Source organism: Meleagris gallopavo, chromosome 3, assembly GCF_000146605.3.
Source record: "Meleagris gallopavo isolate NT-WF06-2002-E0010 breed Aviagen turkey brand Nicholas breeding stock chromosome 3, Turkey_5.1, whole genome shotgun sequence".
In the NCBI taxonomy this organism is placed as follows: Eukaryota; Metazoa; Chordata; class Aves; order Galliformes; family Phasianidae; genus Meleagris; species Meleagris gallopavo.
In genome coordinates this window covers 79,594,346-79,620,693 of record NC_015013.2, presented here as the reverse complement: position 1 = coordinate 79,620,693, position 26,348 = coordinate 79,594,346, and the positions used below count along the sequence as shown (strand labels likewise).

Below are 26,348 nucleotides of genomic sequence, written 5' to 3'. Positions count from 1 at the left end.
TAGCGCTCACGGTGACTCAATATTGATTTGAAGATTAAGTGTTAATTCTTTAAAAATACATACATACATTTTCATTTTTCAAGAAACATCTCTGTTTTAAGTAATGTTCTTATTCTTATTGATAATTCATTTTTGTGCCGTGTAATGTAATAAAAGTTACATCATGAAGTCTTTAAAGTAGGTAGTAATTAATTGATATCATAGCAATCAAATGGTATTATAAAGTGCATCCTGCTGAGGGCTGGAAATGTGCCAAAGAGTTATATACTGGGATTGGAACGGGCCAGGTAGGATATTAATTTTAAATAGTAAATGGGCTATGAGGCAGTGTTTACCTACTGTTTAAACTAGGAAGAAGAATGTCCATAGTAGGCTTCTTTGGGGGGAGGAAAGAGACAGTAAACTTTAGATAGTTTAGTCCAAGTATCCAGCAAGAAATAGGCCAAGAAAGATTGACAGAACAAATGAAAGAATAACAGTGAAGAGATACGCAGAAGGTGGTTGTTTGCTGCTTTTAGTTTACACAGTGTTGCATAAGAAAGTGAACAGGCAAAACTGAAGCAGCAGGAACAATAGAAAGAAATAGAGGGGTTTATTTGTAAAAGAGAGATCACAGCAATGAGAGGAGAAGTTTTACAGGGAGATATAATGTCTTTTCAGTGGTGTGAGTTGTAATTTGGGGTTACCGGGAGGGAAATGATTATGGGAAGTGGAATTTATAAGGCAAAAGCATTGGTTTTTTTGAGCGTGGTCTGTGAGCGTAGTCTCCCCTCCCTCTTTATAAAGATAAAGGCTAAAAATGGGTAAGTTGATTTCCGAGAGTGTAAAAATCCAAGGATTTAATTCAGTGCATAAAACCAGCATTTGTGAAATTTGATGAACTGTGTGGTAAGTGATTATTTTACCTCCGCAAGGGACCCTGCGGACCTTCAAGTTTTTGACACTGAGGGAAATGTGTAATTCTTTAAAATAACTCCTGCTGCTAACCTAAGTAAAGAGAGAACTTTCATACAGAAACCTAATATGTGTGTGCCTTTAGTCATGCCAAAAGTGCAGATATGATGTTTCATACAGGCTTCTCTGTGGTTCCCAATTGCTGAATATCTGAGTGCAATGAGTGCATTTCATCATAAATTGGTAATGGTGTGTGCTTCATAGGAGAAGATGATAGTAATCTTTTGTCTTGTGTCACCTAATCTGATTTTTCAATTCCTCAGTTACATAAACACTACAAAATCAGAATGTGGGCATCCGCTCCAGAACACTTGGTGATTTATTTTTTAATAATAATTTCTATTTTCGATTTGCATCTTCTGAAGAATTCCTTTTCAGATTTTCATAGACTAATCCCTATTCATATGAAACAGCGTATTTTCTTTCACATAACTCTTTTCCAATTAAGAAGACAAGAGCTGTGAAACACCTCATTTCTTGGGCATTAAATAGTTCTTCACATGTCTGCAGTATTTAACTGTGCCATTGTAAAACCAACTGGAGAATGAGACCTGAATGCATATGAACATCGCGTTATTAGAATTTTGACCTGTCCGCTAGTTTTTTTTTGGCAGGAATACTGTGATTTGATATGAAAACTTTAAAAGTAAGAAGAAAATAAATTGAAGTAAATTGCTATCAATGGATGGCCTTTGAGGAAGCTGAAAAAGAAAGAAAAACAGCTGACTGGCAATAGGTTGTGTAACTTGTTATCGGAAAGAATCATCCTTACCACCCATTAGAATACAGTGAACAATATTATAAGCAGTTAGAGGAATATGATTTGCATGTCAATCCAGAATGAATAAAGCTTATACTTCTTACAGTGGTAATAAAGGGGGGAAAAGTAAAATCTTTGGAAGTACTTTTCCATGTTTATTAATTAATGACTCATAAGGTTTTTTTTCCGTATAGTTTGTACAAGCCAATTTTGACTGGGGGGGGATCAGATTTTCAGTTATTTTGAATAGAACATGAATGTTATGAAAATGATGAATCACATCTGGTAATTGCACTGTTCCTTGCAGTGGACAGAGTCCACGTGGTTTAGGGTGTAGGATTGGATGCTTTTCTTTAGAATAAGACAGTTACCTATGCAGTCTTGAGAACTGTCAGTTTCAGGTAACTAATTGTAGAACGCTGCCATGTAGTTGAACCTAATCTAGTCATTTATGCTGTGAAATGAAGCATTCCTAATAATAATAGAAATAATAATATAGACTATCTTTTAAAAAAAGATTTCCTTAAATTTCATTAAAGTGACGTGTAGGTTCTTCTGGTATCATTAGTCATTTGGATATATGGTAGCTAAAGCTGCTGTGGAAGTGATGAGCAATTGAGACAGAGGGAGAAGTTGATGAAGATGGAGAAAGGACGGGATGGTAGTTTATGAAGTCCTTCAATAATATCTCAGAGGGCAAGCTGAATTTATTGGGACATCTCCCTAGGCTCCTTCCTCATTTATGAGATGGAGAAGCTTGGAGCCAGCAGTTCAGTTGATAGTCAGGCAGATCTCAACTGAAATTTCATCCCATACTGAATATGTGAGCATCTGATCTGACTGTAATAAAGACGTGTCACTGAGTGGAATTGAGCAACAAATAGTACAAATAGATACTTAATGCAGGGAGTAATTAATCAGTTCAACGTCAGAAGATTGCTGTGGTGCTGCACCTTCACAAAAATATGCAGGTGAGGTGAGGGTGAGATCTATTTTACCAGACACGGGAATTATTTCTCAAAGTATAAGAGACTTGCAGTGTAATTTTTCTGTCAAAATGAGCTACTACTACAAGTTCTCCCTGTGTTTTAGCAGACACGTTTTGATTATTTTGCTAAAGACTGATTTTGTTTGTTCTTCAGGCACGTTTTAAACTGTAATTATACATTGGTGCGCTGGTGAGATGTAGGAGACTATATCTATGTTTGGGGTTTTTGTTATGTAATAAAATAGGATTTTGAAAATCTTCTACTCTCTATAGTACATTTGTGGTACTCCTTATGGTACCCCATCCTTATTAGTAGACAGTGTAATGAGCTGCCTCTGTTCAAGTGCAGTAATGTTTTATCTCTTGTTTCTTATGTGCCTAAAAGCTGGGTCTTTCAAAGAATTTTTAAAGTCATTCATGAACAACTCTCATTTTTCACAGAATTCAGACTTTTCCCCCTATGTTACACATAATGTACACGATTTTAAAAGTTGTGAAGAGATCCTTTAGTTCCTAAGTATGTAGGTAAGTGTCCTACTTCAGTGGTGTAGCAGTTAAAACCTGCCTTACAAAGGTGGGCCCAGAGAGGTTACTATATGTTTGTCTGTTTGTGTTACAATCTTTTTCAAGACCTTACAAGTGGAAACATCAGCTTACATTTGTTGTAATAACACCTCGTCTCCTTCACCGCCGTCTGCCTAATGCTGTGTGGGTGTACGTTAACATGATTTCATAAAGCTACTTATATAATCTTTGTGAATACTTGTGACGGAGCTATTAGTGTATTATTATAGTGTATATTAGTGTAGTGATCAAAGCCAAAGGAAAGAGGTTTCAAATTTAGGTTCTGGAGACTCTTGGAGAACTGGGCCTTTCACTTGTTTGTCTGTTGTTCCTGTATATGGCAGTGGCCGTGTTTGGGTTTGTGGTTGTTGAGCTGTTGAGGATGAATCTGAGATCAAACTGAAGAGAAGCCCTGTGTACTCACTGTAATCAGTGTGTGAGGTGAGCTTACATACTGATAAAGGCAGGTGTATTCCGAGGTGGGTTTCTCATGCAACCTGAAGCTTGGCTTGGGTTGTGAGGAAGCAGTCGGGCATGTCAGATGAAGAAGGAACAACCACTGGGAAGAAGAAAATGTACTTGATATTTTTTTTTATCAGTTGTGCTATGTATAGTGGTAATTGAAATGGAGAAAAACTAGTTTCACCAGAGCTGGTAGGGTAGCATTCGTTCAATAGGAAGGTGTTCAAAGATGCCATGCCTCTAGGAGGGCATAGAGGTGTAAAGTGGTGCTGTGGGAAGCCTTATGCTGTTACCATCTTATCTGCAACTGTCAAACTCAGTTTGGGAGCTCAATCCTGCATTTGCTACAGAGTTCTGTATACACTTCAATCCTTTTAATTGTTTTGCTCTTTTACAGTCTCTCACATAATGAAACTTGTAATAACAAAAGAAACACATTTCACAGCTGCAGGTTCAGTATTCTTTGTGATTTGTCCTGTCCGTACTGAATTCTGCAGGAGGGAATGTGCTCTCTTTGACAATTTCTGTCTTGACTTAGTTCGTGTAGATCACGATTGGTCATAGGGTGAAATACAGTCTGTGCTGTTATTTTCTCTGTCTGATTTGATCCTACTTGGCCTGCTGAGAGCACCACAAACCTGTGTATTGGAGGGGGTGGTTGGTTGCCCTAGGGATGGGGAGAGGAATGCAGAATGGCTTAAAGTGGGTTAGGTCAGTGATTTGAGACCCTGTGATTCTACTTGCCTATATAACTTTTCAGAGGAACCATTTCCTATTAATCACATTTTATGCAGAAATACTCAAATTAGTAATATTAACTCCAAGCAGTAGACCTTAAGTACTAACAAAGTCTTTTATTGCATGATTTTCTGTTTCAAACTGTATTTGAGCTTTCTTTTATCATCAGTATATTTCTTTATTAATGCATGCTACTCCCAGGATATCTGTTTTCAGTTGACAAAGCAAATGTTTGCTCTTTACACAGGTGACTTCTATAAAAAGATGTATTCTCTCAGAATTCTGACGCTCCCTTTTTGATAATTTGCTGCATAAATCCTGTGTTTGTATGTAGGACACTGAAAAAGGTTTTTGTCTTCCTTTGCATTCTGCACTATAGCAAATTAGTTTTAAGTTAATGTCACTGGGCTTTTGCTTTGAGTTCTATTTTTTTTTCAGCTTCTCATAGGTGGAAAACAAGTTCAGGTTGTACATACATATTATCTGATAAATTCTGTAAGTTCAGGATGACTTTAAATATTCTATTAAATCTTATTTTTATTTAAATTTTTTTTCTTTCGATGCCCTTAATTGGTTATAGTTCTTGTTAAGCTGCGTGTTACCGGAGGAGCAGATCACTGATTGCACTGTCATTTCAGAAGCAAATAACTGTTGTTACAGAGAGACCTTTGTAGGTAGTGTTTAATTTAATTGTGTTCTTACAGCAGTCTTCTGGCTGTTAGATTTCTGTAATTCAAACGTCTGTCATTCAGAGCTCAATCCCTGGCAAAGCAAACCTTTCGTAACAGAGGCACTTATACTGTGGCCTGGAAGCAGTAGTGTATTGATTAAGTTGGATTGTTTTAAGAGTGGGAAATTAACCGTAACGTGTAATTTACCCTTCCTTTGTTATTTTAGTAGAACAAGGGTTTTTGACTTCTGTATTTAAAAAAAAAAAAAAAAAAGGGGAGGGGTGTTGTTTCTTATCACAGTACTCTTATTCTGGAAGGAGAGATTCGTTTACCTGCAGGTGAGCTTCCATAAGACATGCAGTGCTGTCTCATAGCTGAGGGCAGGGGGGGTCCGTCCCTACTGTTCCCTGCACCAGGCTGTCAGCCCAAGTGGTTGTGTGGCCACAAACTGACAGAGATTGGTTTGTAAATCTGGTGGGGAGTGAATCCAACAAATTGATGCAGTCCAGGGAGCTGGAGGAAGAGGCAGAATGGGACCACACATTTCAGCAGCCATTATTGGTAAAATAGGAGAGTGAAGCAATATCGTTTTTGTTCCTGGCTTGTTTATTTATTGTCTGCTAACACAGTGGAAAGCTTATTTTTAACATAATGATCAAGAGATCTAAACATTACTTGTGTGACTTGTTTTTCTCCTTGCTAAAAGTCTAGATAATACATTAACATTGTTAAGAAGTAAGCTCAAGCAAAATATCACCATATCACAGCTGGAGATATATCTGTCAAATCATGCAGACAATCTGAGCAACTGTTGTGTTTCTCATTAAGGGGAGAACTCCATTTTAGCTCACTGACAGGTTAACAGGCTATGGCTCTTTAAATGGAACTTACTGTGAGATTCTTTCAAACTGCTATGCGTGGACAAGGTGGTGTAAGCAGATAATGATTTATAGATCCCAGTGTACAGATTTCAAAGGGGTGTCCTTGTCAGAATAATGTTTTTCTCATTTGTGCTTTTTTGTAACAGCTGATCTTAGTTACAAAAAGCTTTTGCATCGCTCCTGCCTTCAGAGTGATTTAAAGATGCATTTCGAGGTACGTGATGTGCAACTGTTATTTGGAATAGAAGTTGAATCTTTCTTGCTTTAAAAAAAAAAACAAAAAAAAAACAAAACAAAGAAACGGAATAACAAATGACCACAAATAAACCCAAGCTGCCCTCCTCCTGGCTCCTGGTTTTCTTTATCAAAAGTGGTCACTTCTTTTATCTACTCTTCCCCTGGATCCTTTCAGCGCATTTCTGCAGGGTGTCAACAAGCAGGACATGAGCTATTATCAACACCTAGTAATTTGGTATGCTTGGTATCACAGCTCTATTCTGCATGATAGATTCTTGGTATAGTGCATGATTTATGTCATGAGACTACTGGCTTATCCTCCTATCTTCCATGGCCAATTTTTAATCTCCGTTTTCCCTTGTTGATCACGTTACATTCATCTGTTCCTTGTTTTTGTCTTCTGCCTTGCATTAAGTATGTGTAAAATTTCTCGATTATTATAAGGCAGGCTGTTACACAAAGGTAAGTAGGAGAGGAGGGCACTGTACAAAGAGAGCTTTCTGCATTGACTTGTGTTATCATGTGGTCTGATCAATGGAAAAGTGTTGGTGTACTTGTGTTGGCTTTCTACTCTTTAATCACTTTCAATGCTAGTACAAAATTTTTATCCAGAAAAAATGAGTTTGGGTCTGGATGTTATTTCTTCATTGTCTAAGTTGAACTAATAAAATGCCCACTAGAGTATTTATTCTTCAGATTATTCTCCCAAGTTTGATGTTTAAATTGTTTAGTGACCAAGCTGTGTTTCCACTGCCAGTAATGTTCCTACCATCTATAACACTGTGTAAAATGCAGTCTCTCTTTCATCAGTACTAATGGAAGTGAATGATAGTATGAGGTGATGGAAACATTTTATTTCCTAAACACTTCTCAGTTTGCCGTTGATTTCAGTTACTCCAGAGGACTGATCTTTCACAGCTGTTGCAAAATGTGAGTGGTTTTTTTCCCTGCTGTGCAGATATCTGTCTTTTTCTAAACTCTCCGTGGCACAAAAGGGTCTTTTAGAAATGTCACAAATACAAAGCATTTTATGTTGGCATTAAATGTAAACACTTTGCAATGATTGTTTATGGAAGAAATTGAAAGTTTAGGAGTGAATGGGTAAAAAAAGATAAATATTGAGCAACCTTCTTATAGAAACAAGAATGTGAGTTACACATAGTTTATTTCTTAGGAAATATCTTACATTCAGTTTTATCAGTTACTGTTTGAAAATCCTTGAGGCTTCTTTTTTATACGATTACACTTACAGTGCTTCTTACTGTCTACTCTTGGCTTTTTAAAATAAGTTTGGTTACACAGAGGTGTGTGGAAGAGCTAATTGTTGAAATGTACTTGTGGCCTAGGGCTAGAGAAAATGAGATAAAATTATGTATGTGACAAGATAAAACTACATGCATTTGTATCGGCAGTCATATATATGGCTAGGTTGTTGCAGATGTGTAAAAACTGCCTGAGACACTCTAGAATATATAATTTTAAACGTGAACTTTACTTTTAGCAATAATTTTCCACTGAGGTTTAGCGCTGGACGTTAATGCGTACATATGGAAGCACAATGTTGATTCAGATGGAAGAGGAAATATCAATTTAGATTGAGGAATGTGTTCCTTATAATCCTCTCTGTTCTCAGTTATTCTTGTAGAGCTTTGCATAGAGCTTGTAGCTATGGTGCGGGAATACTAACTTCAGTAGCAGATGTGAGCCTGAAGCTTATTACATGTTTCACCAGATGTTTCATTTATCTTTAGGGCAACCTTCTGGTTTGTTTTTTTATATCAAACACTGTGAGAAATCAAAATTCAGAATGTATTTTAAACATGTTATGAGCATTTGGAGATAAAGGAACCCTTTTATAACCTAAAGAAGCATTATAACGTATCATTATATTAAATATATATTTCTTTTAAACCTTATTTTGTCAAGATGCCTTATTTCTTGTATTGACCCAATCTTTTTTACACTAAGTTTACTTGTAAATATAATATAACAGAAAACAGAGCAGGTTTTGTTTGTGAAAACTCAGTCTACTTCCATATTTTTGTATAAATAGTTAATTCAGTCTAATATCTTACATATTTGTTAAAATTTGTTTAGAGTTTATAATCTTCTAGCTGGGGAAACCTCAGCATTTATAGTAATAACTTAGAATTTCAAGTAGAGACACTTTCAGTTGTTTGTTGTGGAAGGAAACTCATCTTTGGGATGTTTCTGTGGCTCACTGCACAATGGTCACTGCCTCAGCAGTGAACTGGAGGGCAGAAATTCAGCTTGTGTGTTCTTGCACCTGCTCACATACTTAGGCCATGTGCCTTCCTCACCATGTGTGAGTTATGAGGTGGTCCTAAAGCTGCTGTCTGTTCAGTGTCTGTTAATGAAATACTTGGAACTCCTGCCTTGTTTTTCAAGAGTATAGCAAACCCAAATTTTGGAAGGCTTTACCAGTGAAAATTGTAGGGATAGCAAGCCTATAAAGTTCATGTAGCAATTTTGTTAACCAAGCACACTTGTGAGCTTTGCTCATCACAGGAGATTTGCTCTTTCTCTGCCTACTGTCTTTACTTCCATCGCTGTGTTAGATCCCTGTAAAGTAGATATCCCGTTTGCAAATTTAATGAAATAGCAGACTGCATTGTTAGTCAGCTTCAGCTAGAAAGTTGGAACAAGGCACGTAGTCAAATCTGATTCTCTTCTGTAGATGTGAATATGAGCTCCTATGGATTAAAAATAGTCATAAAGTGTTGTCCGACTTAGCAATATCAAAAAAGATAAAGTGTATTTCATGTCTTGAAATGCAGCTTTGGAAAACAACAGCTCTTAACTGCTCTTGTCCTTGAAATGAGAAACACAAGAGTCATTTCTGTAACACTTCAGATTGAGAGTTTGTGAGCTCTTGTGTAACATGGAGCAGATCCTAACAATAGACCGTTCTCTGGATGTAATCTCTTGTTTGTGGATCCCTCATTTGTGACTGTGTGTCTTTTTCCTTTAAATTTAGTTGTAAAACCTTTCTTTAACAGCTACAATGACTTCCCTGAAAAATTAATACTGGGAGAGTAATTTATGTACTTATAGCTGTCTTTTAAAACAACAGCTGGTAGCCAGAGCTAGTGTGATGGGATCAGCAATCACTCCCCAAAACAGAATTTGGAAGTCTGATTTAAAAGCTGATTGGTGTATCTTTACACCTAGGGTAGTGCTCCTGTTCCTCCTGGTGCATCCAATGTAACCTCCAGGGAGACGAGCCTTGAGAACAGACTCTCACTGACACATGAGTTGTAAGATTAAAGTGTTGGAAAGAAGAGAGACCAAGTTTCATTTCTGCTTTAAAAGATGGTGGTGGAACAGTCAAATGTTCAGTTTGAACACTGAACCAATATTGCAAACTTACCCAGCTGCCTAAAAATCTCATGGACTCAGCTCTCTCATGGTGAGTTTGTGATATGTTTCTACACCGACGTGTTTGCTGTGTGCTCCTGACTTGCAGGACTGTGTCGGGGCCATTCTTCACAGGCAGTCCTCCCTTCCGGAGGGGTGGGCTGTGGTTTCCCTGCTACTGATAATCAAGAAAAGTTAGTTGCAGAATTGTGACTGTTAAACTTGAAAAGAAACTGAATTAATTTACTATGCAGAAAAGATCTCTTTGTTATGTTGTCGACCAGTCAGTGTTGTATGGCAAAGGGCTCTGCCCACATAGCACAAGCTTTCTTCTGACAGTGCTCTCCAACAAGCAAAGCTGTTACTCTGTCTTCCTACAGAAAGGTCCTTTTTTTTTTTGGCAGTCCACTTGAGTATATTCTTATGATAAAATATGGAGGAGGTGTTAGAAACACAAATTGCAGTTTTTGAGTAGGTGTTTGGAGAGTTTGAGAACGGTATAAACATCATTTTCTTCTGAGACAGAGAAAGTGTTTGATGAGGATTGCATATTTCCTGCTAGCTCTGGGTATTATGATTGTGTTGCACAAAAATAAACGAAACGGGGAATTTTAAAGTAATTATTTCAATTAAACAGAAGTTCAGCTTATTTTTACTGAATTATCACCTTTCCAGATCCTTCAGTTCCCGCAGTTCGCCTCATAAAACTTCCTTATTCTAAGCTGCTTTCTGATATGTGTATATATCTGTGACATGTGTAAATGTTCATTTTTCAGTGAATTACTTCAGAAAATAGCTTTCTTTGTAATATTTTGCAGAGAAAAGATATGCAGCAGTTTATCTAGATTTTATTCTGGCTGTAATATTATTTTTCAAGGCAATTTACTGCCATTACCATTGATAGCTGTAACAATATCCCTCCATTTTCTTGATTTAAATGCAATTTTAAACAGAGGAGCTCATGGTCAGTGTATTGAGATGCTTTAAAATTTTTTATAGTATATTTCTTTCTGCCTTTTTCCCTTATCTGTTGAACAAAACTAATTCTCTAGGCCTCTCCTTTCAAGTTCTCTTGACGCTGCAGTTCAGCGTTAGTCAGTCTTTGGCTTTGTTTCCTTTCTGTCCTCTGACAGTTCTGTATTTTCATGTTTGCCTAGCACACTGAAGTGCAGTCCCAAATCTAAACGCAGTTTGCGAAACAAAATATTTTCAGGCTGGTTCACCCGTGTTAATTTTCTTGAAACAGTTTCTGTTAACATTTTTGACATCACTGACGGTGAATAAAATAAATATAGTATGTGGCTGTTAACGAGAGATTTTGTACCTATTGTGAATAGTGTCTTGCTTGCATTTGAGAAAGCATTTAGGCTGAATCCTTTGAGAATTATATAGGGCTCTGCATAATTGCTTTTAACATTTTCAGTAACTAACAAAAAGCTGAATGCATAAGGAAAATAACTGCTTTTGAAACAAAAAATATCCTCTTTGAACTTTCACAATATGGTTGGTTGTTTTTAAAAACATGTCTTTTACTCAAACCAAACTTGGATTGCCTTTTTTTTTCTGTAGTGTGTAACTGAGCTTTTGTGATCTTGGCCCCTTTTTTTGACTTGGATTAGCATTTTGTGTTCTGTTTATTTAATTTTTTCCTTTCTGTCTCTTAAAAGGGTTCAAACTTACTAAGGTCCAATCACAGATTCATTGAATAGCTGAGATTGAAAGGGATGTCCAGCAGTCTTTCTTTCAGGTTCCATGCTCTAAGCACAGTCAACTGTAGGGTGGGCTACTCAGGGCTTTGTCCACTTGATGATCTCCGAAAATGAAGACTCCACAGATTCTTTTTGAGCAGCCCTGCAGGCCTCATTATCACGGTATCTTTTATTTAGATTGTTTGATCTGTATTCACAGAATCATAAAATGGCTTGGATTGGAAGAGGGACCTCAAAGATCGTCAGGTTCCAACCCCCCTGTCGTAGACAGGGTTGCCAGTGGCTAGATCAAGTAACAGATCAGGTTGCTCAGAGCCCCATCCAACCTGGCCTTGAACACCTCCATGAATGTGCTGTTCACAACCTCTCTAGGCAATCTGTACCAGCACCTCAGCACTCTCAGTGAATAATTTCCACCTGGCGTCTAATCTAAATCTTACCTCTTTTACTTTAAAATCATTTCCCCTTTTCCTACCACTATCTACCCATGTAAAAAGTTGATTTCCCTCTTGCTTATAAACTCCCTTTAAATGTTGGAAGGTTGTAATGAAGTCTCCATGCAGCCTTCTCTCCACCAGACTGAATAAGCCCTGCTCTTTCAGCCTGTCTTCGCAGGAAAGGTACTCCAGATCATCTTCATGGCTCTCCTCTGGACCTCTCCAAAAGCCGCACGTATTTCCTATGTTGGGAGCCCCAGACTTGGATGCAGTACTCCAGATGGTGCCTCAAGAAGATGGAGTAGAGAAGGACAATCATCTCCTTTGCCCTGCTGGCCATCCCTCTTCTGATGCAACCCAGGATACTTTTGGTCTTCTGGGCTGCAAGCGCACATTGCTGGCTCATGTTAAGTTTTTCATCTGCCAGGACCCGTAAGTCCTTCTCTGCAGGGCTACTCTCAAGGAGTTTTTCTCCTAGTCAGTATACATATCTGGGATTACCCTGATCCTAGTGCGAAACTTTGCACTTTGCTTTGTTGAATTTTGCATAGGCCCACCTTTTGCGTTTAGCAAGGTCCCCTTGGATGGTATCCCTTCCTTCTGCTTTATCAACTGTACTACTCAGCTTGGTGTCATCAGCAAACTTGCTGATGGGCCGCTTGACCTATCGTTTATGTCATTGGTGAAGATGTTGCCCCATCCCTGAAGGCATTCAAGGCTGGGCTTGGTGGGTTCCTGGGCAGTCTGGTCTTGAGGTTGGCAAACCTGAACGTGGCAGGACCTTTGGCACTAGATGATTTTTGAGGTCCCTTTCAACTCAAGCTATTATATGATTCTATATTAAAGAGTACCAGTCCCAAGACAGATCCTGGGAGACATTGCACGTCACCAATCTCCACCTGAACATAGAGCCATTGACCACAACCCTTTGGCTGTGACCTTTCAACCAATTCCTTATCCACCAAACAGTCTACCCTTCAAATCCATCTCTCTCCAATGTAGAGATAAGGATGTGGTGCGGACAGTGTCAAAGGCCTTGCAGAAGTACGGGTCGATGATATGAGATGCCTTCCCTTTGTCTACCAATGCATCACTCCATCATAGAAGACCACTAGATTGGTCAGGCATGACCTTCCCCTCAATACTAATCTTGATATACTTTTTAAAAATCCAAATATAATTTAGGTTTGTAAATATACGGCAGTTATGAAGACACTTTGGCAGTCTGGAAAGTACAGATACCATTAGGTGATGCAGTGATTTCTCTTTTCCTCAAACTGGGCTGTTTTGCCCTTTGGCTGCATTCAGAATAATTGGTGAATGCTGTCCCAAGAGGTTTAACGTCTTCAGAAGAGAGGCAGGATTTGAAAGAATTGATTTATTCTGTGCCAATTGATGAGCCCATCAGCTGATCAGTAGTAGAACTGCAGCCTTCTGCCCCTAGCTCTGAAATTACCCTGTGCTTTTTGTCTGGTTGAAGTACTGGTTGTTGTGGATCTGCCCTAATACTTCCCAACTTGAGTTTCCCGTGCACAAAACCTACTTTAAGTTTATAACTTCCTCCTTGGCACAGAGTACTTTTTCTGCCTGTTTAAACAGGGTGTGAGTCTAGTTTTTGGCTACTTTAAAAGAACAAGGCACATTAGATATAAAAGTTGCAAGTGTTACGTTGCTGAAATATTAGCTTTGGCTTGCTGAATTCTGCCATACGATGTTACAGACCCTAGAAAGGAGAGAAATTCATCCTAACTCTCTGTCTTATAGTTCAGTCTAAAAACCAGGAGTTTTACTTGCTACATAAAATACATTAAATATTCTTAAACTGTTGATGATCTTTTTTTTTTTTAATTATTAAGAAATTATTGCTTCTGATTATAGTCTATGGTCTCAAGTTGTCAGATGCCCAAGGCTGCTTGTGAAGAGGCATGACTGCCTTTTACCTCAAATATCCACTCCTGTTTTTATTGTTCCACTCACTTCCCTATGGAAAAGACCTTTTGAAGCTTTTCTGCATGGTCTGAAACATTCTGAACTCATTGTTTGTTTGAGGGAGCATCGAAGGCTTCACACTGGCAATAGGCTATTACTGGTGTTAGCCTGGATGTTGGAACTTCCACTGAGTAATGTCACTGTTAGTGACATTCAGCACATACCTTGCAGTGTTAAGCCTTCTAAATATTGCAATACCGTGCTGGGAAATGGAGTTTTCTTGTAGTACTGAGTTACCTTGATCTAAGTGTTCTAACTGTCGGTTTATTATCTGAGCATGCTATGAAACTGTGAGCTTTGTAATGCTGCAAATGAACACATGCAGTGAGGTTTCTGTCTTGTTTATTACTGGGCAATGGTGTTTTAATTACTTACTGTTGAACTTAGGTGTAGTTGTAATAGATACATTTTTATGTCTTTATTTTCTATTATGTTTTTAATTCATGTCAAGGCATAAGGTATTTAGTAAATTACTTGCTTTACAACACCCTTTTTCCACATATATAAAATATGACCATGGTGACATTAAACCAAGATGAATAGCATAAGTAATGCATGTTGAAGTACAATTTTTTGTATATTCTCTCCTTCTTCTTTGTGTGTACACATGCGTATACACACAAGTGATAACACTGAAGCAGCAAGTGGTGATGAGGAATCCAATTTCCTTGGGAAGAAAATGGGACCTGTGACAGTTTACTATTCAGTGCCCAAGACAAAATTAGAAGTCTGATAGAAAAATATGAGGTAACTTAGTGGTTTTGGGGAATGGTAATGCAGCGGCATGGTTGAGCTGGATCTGCTGTGGTCAGTTGAAATGTCAGTTAGTCATACCAGGTTTTACTTTCTCCAAATCTGTGTGGAAAGCCTCTGAAGACTAAACAATGCTTGCTATAGAATCACAGAATCTTACCTAAGTACTTCAGTGGTTTTCATGTGTTAAATCAAGTGTGTTCTTGTAAAAAGGCACCGGGGAGCTGGAAAAATCTGGCTGTCTTGTTCTTGCATCAAAACGGGGTCATTCTCAGGTGTCAGTGTTCCTTTCAAAACTCTGCCTGCTGGCTTTCCTGGGCACCCATAGGTTTGCTGATCCTGTGTTGCCATTGCAGTTGTTTAGAAATCTTCACTGTTTTGCCTGATAACATAAGCTTCTTAAATGTTGAGTGCAATAAGACTATTTCACTAGCTAAATGTTGCACATGCTGCTTAATGAATAGCTATTAGGGTGGCAGTGATATGTTCCTCAAACATCTGGGTTGGAGTTGACATAAGGACATGGTTTCACCTGAAGAAGCAAAATAGGCTTCTTCAATTGGTTAACTTCAAAATTCTTTAGCATGTTGGTTTTTTAGTGGTTAGCTGATACGTGTTAAAAAATTTGGATGCTGTCTGTTCTGGATGACATTTTTCTGGTTGGAATGTCCTATTACTCACCACTTAGGCTCTGCTGCAGCCATGGTCATTAAGTGGTGTTTTTTATCTCCACTTTGCCACTGATGCTTTTGCCTGTTGTGATGATATTTACATAATGTTGTTTGACTTTGGCAATCTGTGGAGGCTGATTTCTACAGGCAAGAGGGATTGCCTCTGTCAGAACTTGATTTCACCTGCTGTTTTTTGGTACAGCCAACAACTTCCAAAATCATTGTGCCGTGCCTCATGCCAGGCAAGGGTTACTAAAAAAGGTAGAAGATTTCATGAGATGTGAAAATGTCTTATTGTCTATCCAGAGCTACTTAGAAGACTTCCAGGCAAATTCCTTCACAATTTTTAGAACACTCTCCAATACTCCAAAATGTTCATTTTTTCAAATCCCCCTAGATGTTAATCAGAGTCTTTCATTTCTCAGCCCACCTACAATCAATTCCCTTCGTGTTGCTCCTAAAACCTATCTTAAGAGAGAATTGAGAGCAACTCTTGATAACCATTATGCTACAATAAAATTCCAATGTAATGTGTATCCCTTATGAATATTTTACTATATTAAAAAAAAAAAAAGGCAGTTATTTCATACTCTCAGTTCTGGCTCTCATTAGGCATCAGCTAAGTCTGGATCCACAGCCTCCACATATGCAACACAAGAATTTCATTTCATTTATAGAAATATTTAGCTGGAGGAGTTGTTCCATTAGCCTTTCAGAAACATGCATGTTAAGAGTTCTTGTGCATGGTAAAGCTTGGCATTTTTTTTTCCCCCAGTTTTAAAGAACTCTTTAAAATTAAGATTCATTCAACTACATCAACTACATCACCCACTATCAATGGGTAATTACCCATTATCTTCTGCGTAGTCACTGGGTCTGAAGCTGAAGCAGTGAACGAGCAGGGAAACAGTCCGTCTCAGAGCTTCCTGTATACAAGCTGAAGAAGAGTATTGTGGCAGGGATGGCAAGTGAGAGGGATTCATTCATTTTATCTCATAGTGCATGGCCCCACGTCTCGTAGTGGAGAGGTGTTTTTATATCTTGTTTGGGTTCAGCTCATGGTGTGTGGATGACGGTATGCTGGTCATGGCTTCAGGACTTGACAATTAGAGATGAGCGCCGTATGCAGTAGGACAGCTGGGATCCAAGCTAGTATCCTTAACTAGTGCTTTCACAGCTGAGTGGGATATCTTAGTCCTCTGCATCATGGACAACTGAACGGCCATATGCTGTATGGGATGTGTTACAAAGGTGTCAGTGTTGTAAGAGACCTACCGAAACATCCTTGTGATGCTGTTTATTGAGGTATTACACAGAGTTCCCTGTTAGTGCTTTAAATGAGGGGTGAGAGTTAAGTGCTGACTGTAAAGAAAGAAATGAATGCAGCATTTTACTACTGTTTAATTGGTAACTAACAGCACCTGGGCTGTATAAAACCAGTAGGCTTTGTAAAATGAATGTGAAATTTGGGGTTGTGTGGGGTCCCTTCTTTCTTCCCATACCTGTTAACTGTTTCTGGCCTGGCACCTGGTAGGTTCCTGTGCTGTGCCAATGGGCTCCCGGTGGAAGACGTTGTAAGCCTGAGGCAGCTTGTCTTTTCTTCCAAGTGTGCTTAACACATTTGAAAGCTAGATACTTGTGTAATTTTGATTCAAAAGACATGTGCTTAGGGGGGTAGCAACCACATTCTTCCTATGCTTTGCCAGAAATTAGAACTTTTCTTGACTTATCCTCCCTGCCAAATGTTTTAACAGTGTTATCCCTGCATTATGGGCTGATGGCGGTCGTGGAAAACAAATAGCTTGTGTAATTTCCAACTGAAGAAATAGTCTGTAGCAAAGAATTTTCTTTTAGTAAGTTGTGATTTACTGTAAGGACAACCCATGAAAATTATTTTGTGAGTGGGGTGTCTGCTTCAGTGTTTGGACCACATTTTGCGAGCTTGAAACGTGAAAACAGTGTGAGGGATTCTTCAAAACAAGATGTGTGGATATTTAATACCAAGCCATCAGAAAACCACTTGCTTCATTGTATCTGGTAAAACGAGAAGGGTGTTCTGGCTGTAAGCAAGCTGTTGGAGATGCTCCTTCTCCCTTGCCATGCTTTTGCAATGAAAAAATGGTACAAAATGGTACAAGTTAAGCAAACTACCAAATTCTACAAAAACACAAAATCTTTTTCTTTACAAAGAAAAGTGGAGGGATTTGAAAGCCTCCAAATCTCTTAGGTGAAGTCACTATCAATTTTCTTACTGAAAAGTTCCTAACAAAATGAGACTTCCTTGTGATGTATATTGTATAACACTATGGATTTTCAAAATGCAGCAAATTGCTAAGTTGTTTCTACTACATTGTTCTGATTCTCCTCTGAAATTGTTGGATGTGAAAATTTGTTGTTGTTTTAAAGGAAATGGCTATGTAATTCATTAATCTTCAAACATCTCCAGTATTTTTACTAATAAATTAGTAAGAACTCAGAGCATTTTTGTAGAAGAGAATTTCATAAATATGTATTGGATCATATCCATTAAATCGGTTTGGTTATGCAGGAAAGGAATTAGATTCTCACCATACATTCTTGTCTTACTGTGTTCTTACTTTCTTTGTAACTCATAAGCACTAAGATAGGTACATTGCTAATATTTTGTAAACAAGAAAATATTTAGTAAACAAGAAAAAATCAGTGACTGGTAGAGAATATTTTGGGAATTTGGTCTCTTAAAAAATATGATTTTTTTAAAGGAGGTGATCAGTTGAATAGCAGATTACTGTACCCAACAATGAGACTTGTTTTTGACCATGCTGGCTTCTTTTCATAGAATCATAGAATGGCCTGGGTTGAAAAGGACTTCAAATATCATCTAATTTCAACTACCCTGTCATAGGCAGGATTGCCAACCACTAGACCAGGCTGCCTAGAGCCACATCCAGCCTGGCCTTGAATGCCTTCAGGGATGGGGTATCCACAACCTCTTGGGCAACTTGTTCCAGTGTGTCACCATCCTCTGTGTGAAAAACTTCCACCTAATACCTAACATAGATATTTTTATACTTTTCAATCATATTTTGCATTTTAGCACCTAGAATCATATTCATTGCACTAAAATTGTATATCTAAAGGCTTCAAGGTGCTGAAGCTGATGGGGAATGCATTTCTGATAGAAAACATTTGATGCTTTCCTTAAGAGTTTGATTTTTATTAGGAAATGAGATAGCATCTTATTTTCCTTTTACAAGGAAAGCAAGAATCAGGCTGTCCGGATGGCAGTTCTTATCATAATTTACTGCCTTCATGACAATGTAGTTGCTGATTGAAACTTTTTTCTTGTTGGAGATTTTAATTTTGTTTAAAATGCATCTTCTACCAGTGTACAAAAAATAATAGTACTAAACTATTAATATTTAAAATACTGAGAATGTTTATCAGCCTTGAAGAAAGAGATTGAAGATTAAGAGACGAGTGTTTGTACAGTATTGTGAAGATGTAGTTTGTTACATACATATGTGCCCAGAAAACTACTCCAGATATATGGCAGAAAACCTTCAAAATGTGTTGCATTTGTTGTTTGACATTTCCTTCTTAGCGATCATTGTCAACAAAACAGTGGAATTTGCATTGCTTAATTTCATCTTTAACTTCAAAATATTAATTGTGAGTGACATTCAGCATTAAAAATGATTTTAAAAGACTCGTCTTCTAAATTGTTTTAAGACAGTTGTTGTAATATTTTGGGAAGTACGGTGTTGCTTTTATTCTTTGGGATACTGTTGCGCGCTTCAAGAGACAATTTTGGAACTCACCTTGACAGTCCATTTCTTCTAGGTTCTTCATGAGGTTCCAATGTATTTGTTCAAAAATAACGTGAATTTAAATTATCTTGAATTGTAGTTAAGTAAGGAAGATTTACTTGGCTTTTCAAAGGCTTGAATATTCACTTATGTTCTAGTGAAACGATTCGATAGCTTGATGAGTTTGATTGCCTCCTTATTCAGTGGTTATATGCTGAGGCTGGAGTTCCATGTTTCCTGACAGCGAGCGCTGGGTGCGTGCCAGCACATGTGCAGGAAGTGGTGTGCTTCCATTCGCTGCTTTCCCATTGCCCTGTCACGCACACTGCCGTTCGTGGGGTAGACGTGGTACTGAGGGGACATGGTTTAGTGGGCATGGTGGTTGGACTACGTCATCTTAGTGGTCTTTTCCAAGCTTAATGATTCTGATTGTAACTGGCATTAAAGATAAAGCTGCTTGCTGAGCTTACACAATTAGCAGTAGCAGTATTAAAAAGTTTTCCCTCTTTTATTTCATCTCTTCTTATTTATAAAGTTGACGGCCTTTTGGCTTTAGAAAGTGTTAAGACACTATCAAATTCTCCATTTCTGTAATAATCACCTTTTCAGAAGACGATTCGCAGAGCATCAGTAACACAAATGGAGATGATTGCTACAGATTTTAATTTCAATTTGTCCCAAGATCTCTACTAAGAAAAGAAAAAAAAAGTACTAAGAAAAAAAAAAGCAGCCTTGGGAAAGCATGTGTTATAATAGCATGCAATTTTTCCACCTGGGTTGCTGACTTATTAAAAGGTAGCAATTCCTTTAGAAAAACTTAATCTACTTTGGACATGCGTTTTCTGCCCCTACTTTTTTTCATCCCGGATTATGGCAAATAAAATGAAGTTGAATTCAGCCTTTTGATTCATTTTTGTTTTTGTGGTCTTTTGATTGACTATGACTTCTGGACTTTTGCCTGTTTTCAGGTGATTTTCTCCCAACCAGATATTCACAGGTCCTGGTCTGCTTAGCTTCCAAATTTAGAGGAGATCAGGTGCTTTCAGCCCACTGTAGCAAAAATTCATAAAATGGAGTACTGTTTTGCAACCGATTTGATATTTCAGAGGAGGAAATGAATATTATTGAGGAAGGCAATATTTACTTTTAATTTTTTTCTCCCTGAATAGGTGAATTGTTGAGTTACTTCACTTGTGCGTTTGTCTTGGGAGAAGTTGGAAGTTAGATGTAGATAAAAATCTGCAAATACATGCACATGTGTTGCAGTCTTAAGCTTAAAATATGTTTCAGTGGTATCTAAAGGCTGTAGTAATATACTGCTATCACTAGAATTAACTATTTTCTTGGTTGTTCTTGCCCATCCTTTGTGTTTTTAACAAGAATAAATGGGTTGTGGTGGTAATTATACTTGTATTTTCAACATTTGAGTTATCAATAGATGCAGTCTTTTTGATTCATAGTTTTTTAGGCAATTAATTGGGTTTGTATGTGTGGAGGGAAAAAATAATCTGTTGTCTCCATAATTCTCTGAGCTTAATTAAATTAAATAAATCAATTTTCCTTCTTTTCAAATGCATATACTAGTTCCTTGAACTAGCATCTGCTAGCTTGTTTTAGTCATTGAAGATACTGTGTGATGCATACATGTGGTTTGGCAAAGTTTAATATGTATAGGAAAAACAGAATTTTTTTGTGCTGCTAAAAAGTACCATGTAGTGTATAGCTCTTGTTTAGTATGCTTGCTGCCACAGGATAGCACTTCAAAAGATACCAATTAATTGCCCTAAAAATATTGCGTGTTAGTAGTGGTGCTGTAAAAAGGATGTTTTGGCTGGTTTTCAATATAATTTGACCAGAATAACTAAAATTGGCTATGTCGGTGTTGTCAGTTAAATCCAGTTATATGTTAGAGCAGGAACTGGTTACTGTGGCTTTTGATAGGCTTTAGTTTCTGTCTTCTGACTGCCCAGAGTCCAGCAAGAAAATAATATTCATCCTCAGGTGGTCTGGGGAGTCCTGGAGTGAGGATGCCTCTAATTTGCTCTTGAAATGGCTTGATGTGCTCTCATGAAGAGCCACAGATAATTTCTTCTCAAGTTTGTAGTTGAAGAACCAATTTGCTGAATGCAAGGCAAGGCAGACACTTAATAGTGAAATCCAGGCTTATGCAGATGTTAGTGGTTGTTGGTTTCTTTGGTAGTGCCACACTATGAAGAGCAGTGGATGAGCAAGGATGGCAGACCAGTCCACAGCATTGGTACCAAGTTCTTCCACTTCAGAGACAAGTCTGTTGCCACTCTTCAAAGCGGACTTCTTGAAGAAACTTCATGTAGAAACTTTAAAGAGTGCTTTGAAAACTGAGGCCCTACACATCCAAGGTACCATCAAATGTATTGGTTCTGGGTCATCTTTGATCAGTATTTCACATAACAATTACCAGTAGTGTGAATGCGGTCACCTTGGCATACATCTCATCTGACAGTAACTATTTCAGAACTGACTTTTGGCAACATGTACATTGGTACGTGACCTCATAAGGGCTGGATTTTAATGAATTGTTTATAGAGAAAATAATATAATTTTGGACTGTTGAATAGACTTGCATCATGTATGAGGCTGTTACAGGAACACTTGTTTCAGAAGAGTTTGGGAAATAAGCTGTTATTTCAAGCAGAATGTGAATTTGCCAATTGTTTGTGAACTCCGGTGTTTTAAGCTTGTTTGCATTTTAAAATCATCTCATGGACTATTTATTTTCTTTTTCAGTGTCTCAGTTGATTTGGCCTATTCTTAAATCAGGTTTTTGAATAGTAAAATTTTTGACCCAGACTACTTTAAGATATTAAAGGAATGTGGCTGAGTTGTCCCTAATGTTAAATGGCCCATCATGTCAGTGTTCAGTTCTTGGTATTGTGTCTGATCTATTATATGAATTTGGGTATGTTATTTCCTTGTTGTTAACCTAGAGGATATATGTGTAAAGTTTTAGATAGTTTCTAGTGTTGTTGCTTTATGGAAAAGAAGCAAATGTTGATGTTATTTGAGTATTTCCTTTAATCTTTTATGATAATTTTGTTAAAATTTAGTTTAAATCATGGAAGAAATATCCACCGAACAACTGCAATACTCTTTTCTGTTTCTATTTTCTCTTAATTTTCAGGATTTTGTTTGTACAGACAAGTATAACTCAGATTCAAGCAAAGCACCCATACTGGACAGTTTTGCTTTTTTTTTTTTTTTTTTGTCTTTAAATTAATTATAATGCTTACTAGCTGCCTTCTCTTTTTTTCTTCCTTCCTGCTTCCCCGTTAAATTTCTTCACAAGCAAGTGAAAAGCTAACTGTAATTTTAGAGGAAATATGTATTTCAACGATAGTGAAAAAGGTCGTCTGTTCAAAAAATCCATTCCTGCCAAGTGTTTAGGAGGTAGAGGTGCAATGGGTGCATTTTTAATGCAAAAAGCACGAAGTGCAGACATGTCTGATAGCTTACCTCATCGTAAGGAAGCTTCTGAGCAAATAATTTGCTTAAAAATGCAAACTTCGTTGCATTCTGGTCTGACTTGACCAATGCTTGGCCCTTTTCCTTGCTCGTTTAAGCTCCGGGCATTCTTAGACTTGGAGGGCACCCACATTTCTAAACGCTATGGTTTGAAACAGTGAACTCCTTGTCAAAGTGCTTGACTTCCCCAAGTCATAGCAGAGTGAGGACTGGATAGAAAAAAGCTCTTCCCTACTTTGTACTTAACTTCTAGTTAAATACATGATGCTTTGTAGAGTGGGCAAAAGATGTGAAGAAATGGCAGTAATGATATCAGCAAAAGCAACTTAGGGACTGTTACACATTTGTGCAAGTTGGCAGCTCTTGGAGCTATCTAGCTGCTAATACATGTTATAAAATATATATGTTTGGTTAAAAGAGTTTCCATTTCTCTCTGGTGGGAACTGCATCATGTTTTAATTTCTGCAGTTGTTTTCCCAAGGCAGAGATGTTAGCTATTGATGCTTTATTGGTTCTTTGAGATTTTTCCGCTATTGCCTTCATTATCATCTAACTGCTAACAGTCATGAGAGGAACTGCTGACTTGAAATCTGGATGCTTTTCAGTGAGGCCTTTCTTCTACGTGATGTCTCTCACACTTCAGTTACATGATGCTGTGTTTAAGACAAGAAGTCCTCGAACATAATTCTTGGGTTGCACTTACACTTGTAAGAGCATGACATACCTTTATTCAGACTTACAAAGATCTGGATGTTTTCCTTGGGTGTTCCCTATCTTTAACATCTCCTTAAAATCTCTTAAAGGAGAAAATACTGGAATGGGTTTTACCATATGATTTCAGATGAATCTGTGTAGAAAATCCTTTTTTTCTATCGCTTCGTGGCCGCTTCAACTTTGACTACGTCTTCAATTTTAAGAAAATCAGCACTGCAATTAGCACTGTAGATCAACAGTCTAAAAATCCTCCTCTATTTTCATTTAAAAAAAATTTCCTCTCTTTCAACTGCTTTTGAAAATCTTTCTGTTTTTTCTTTTTCATGACTTCATCTAGCTAGAGAGGATTTAACCGTAATTTCATGTCTTTGCAAGTCATGTCAAAAGCAAGTCTTACTTGCTTTCTATGCAAGTTTTTTAAAAAAACTTTCTTTAAACCAAAATAGCCCATTCTAGCTACATTTTCCACATTTATTGAATGTATCGTATGCTTTTCCTATTTAAAATAGTGGTCTTAGCAGCAGCCTTGCAATTTTGGGAAAGAATTGTATTCTGTATGTTTTAATTATAAAAAGTAGGAGAAAAGGAAAAAGCCGACCAAACCTTTAAGTGTAAGGACTGTGCTTCTCTGACAAGCTAGATCTTGACTTTGTTTTTGTTAGAAAAGTGGGAAATGTCTTGAGACGCTACCTGCTGAACAGCGGGGGAAGCTGAGTAAGGAAGATTCCTGAAGCTGTCCTGTATTTCTGGAAGTTATGCAACGAAAAGGGGATTAACGTTTATTTTATTTCAGTCTGGCGAGAGGAAAGGTGTTGGTAGCGACTGTAAAGGAGCTGTTAGATCAATTCCAGTTAGCTGGCTGTCCAGGGAAGCGGTGACACCTTTAGATGTGTCGCGGTGCAGTGGCAGCCCCGTGGTGCGGGCCTTTCTGCATAGGCGCGTGTGGCATTTCAGACTGAACCTGGATGGTTTTGCTGTGTTAGCTGTGGGGTGCTAGGTTATCATTGGTGTCCTGGGTGAAACGCAAATTGTAAGTCATTTATATCAAGGCATCACGAACCAGAATGCAGGCACCAACGTATGCTGATGGAAAAAGTCTGCAAGTGCTTATACAAACGTATGTAGATTGCTTAAGACATTGTAATTTAAAAGGGTTAGCAGACTGCAGAATTTAGTTTGTGCTTTGTGTGTGATAAGTTGGAAAATGTGTCCGTTCTTGAGAAATGTCTCCTCATATCTTAAAAGGACGTAATTGTTTTTTATTCTGGAAATGATATAAAGTGGGTTCTGAACACTTAGCACGTTCTATTCTCTAATTAATTTATGTGGCTTTCTTTTATAATGAATGTCATATTTTCATCTGTGCAAGGAGAGCCCATGGGAAAAAAAAAAAAACAACACAGAAATAAATGCATAGGATGGAGTTGTTTTTGTGAATTTGGAGCAGCAGATAAAACTGAAGGATTGTGCAGTGCTGTTGCATCTGATTGCCTATCGTTTGTCTGTGAGCACTGGCACACAGAAATCAGCCCCATCATATGCAGTCAGCAGGCAGTATCTGTCTAGAAGGTCTGATAAGCGATAAGGTGTGTGGATCTGCTTGATCGGAGCATGTTAAACATTGCTTAAACATTAAGCATTGCTCTTCCATCATGGTAATCTGTCTGAATGAAGCATTTGGTAGAAACAGAATTTGTTCATGGACACAATAAAACATTACAGCTGTGGGTTTAAAAAAATACAAGTTAAAAAATCAACCTTTCTCTGCTAAGATAACACGCTCTGCATGTATATTATGTATAATACTTATTTATCCATCTGTTTATATATTGCATATACGTATATAAAAGAAACGCTGTTAAAAAGCTGAAGGTAAATGCAATTAAATCTGTCTGACAACTAGAGCGAGTGCCTCAAACTATAATACTGAAAACGTAGTTCTAAACTGTGAAGAAGACACAAAGTTCTGTCCTATTTTGTATTTACATTAGATGATTTTTGGATCTAAAGGAATATTATTTAATTCCTAGCAGTACCGTGATTTAAATCACTATTTATTTTGTTACAAAATGGTAAATTACTACTGGTTAATGGAACCTGGTATCTGCGATTTTTTATGAATGAGCAAGTAATACGCACTGCAAATGAGACGTAACAGTTTGTTGATCGCTTTAGCAATTAAGTCCAGCTGAAAAAAGAAAGTCTGCTTGCTTAGGCTAGTCTTACTTTCTGAGGAAGCCCTGTATTTTCCTGCAGATAGTCTAGTTAGTGCAGGAGCACACTTCTATGCAGTGAATGAAAGAAAAAAACGAATGAAAAAAAGTAGTACAATTTAGTCATTGAATATTAAACGCTCTCTAGAAATAGTACAAATTATGTAAGTTTACTTTCTAAACATAATTTTTATTTAATCCAGTTCAATACCAGATGGAAATGATGCGGAGCCTTCGCCACGTAAACATTGATCATCTTCATGTTGGCTGGTACCAGTCCACATACTATGGCTCTTTTGTCACCCGTGCCCTCCTGGACTCCCAGTTCAGTTACCAGCACGCAATTGAGGAGTCTGTAGTTCTCATTTACGGTTAGTATGAGGTTTCCTTTATTATTCTTTTCCCCTCTTAATATTATTACTACTATTTTTGTATTCTGTCTTTTGCCTGTAAGAGTAGCCTGGCAGGCCTTTTCAAGTAAATACCAACCCTGTGTCTACGGCAGCCTCAGCAGCAGCTAAGTCTAGACAGGGTTTCCTTCTTTCTGTTTATTTTTCTTGCTATCAGAGCCCTGATGTGTACGTTTTGGAATGCTGGAGTAGCTGCTTCATTTTTATTCCTTCATCTCCCCTCCCTCGTCAGAGGGGCTGGTGGAACTCGACCAGATGTCTAACAAACCCCGATTGCTAGCGTGTCTGGCTCTGTACGTGACTGACCAATCATGACACGAATTGCCAAGTTTTTTTATACCTCTGACAGAAGCATACAAAACCTGGACTGTTTCTTAGCACAAAGATTTTTTTCTTTTCTGCCTATTTAATGGTGTTTCCTCAAGCTCTCCAGACCAGATGTTCTGTGCTGTATCAGAACCGTAGGCAATTTAACAGCTTTATAGCCTCCCCCTCCCCAAACACTCACAGTTTGCCATATCTGGCAGACT

At 37.8% G+C, this 26,348-nt stretch overlaps 1 protein-coding gene across 1 annotated transcript in view; it reads left to right on the top strand.

Moving 5' to 3' along the window:
• The window catches only part of EIF3H (eukaryotic translation initiation factor 3 subunit H), a 59,375-nt gene that overhangs the window by 17,075 nt on the left and 15,952 nt on the right, over positions 1-26,348 (top strand). The window contains exon 2 of the mRNA XM_019614216.2: positions 25,612-25,779. Coding sequence (XP_019469761.1) covers positions 25,623-25,779 — 157 coding nt within the window. The 5' untranslated portion in view covers positions 25,612-25,622. The remainder of the gene's footprint in view (positions 1-25,611; positions 25,780-26,348) is intronic.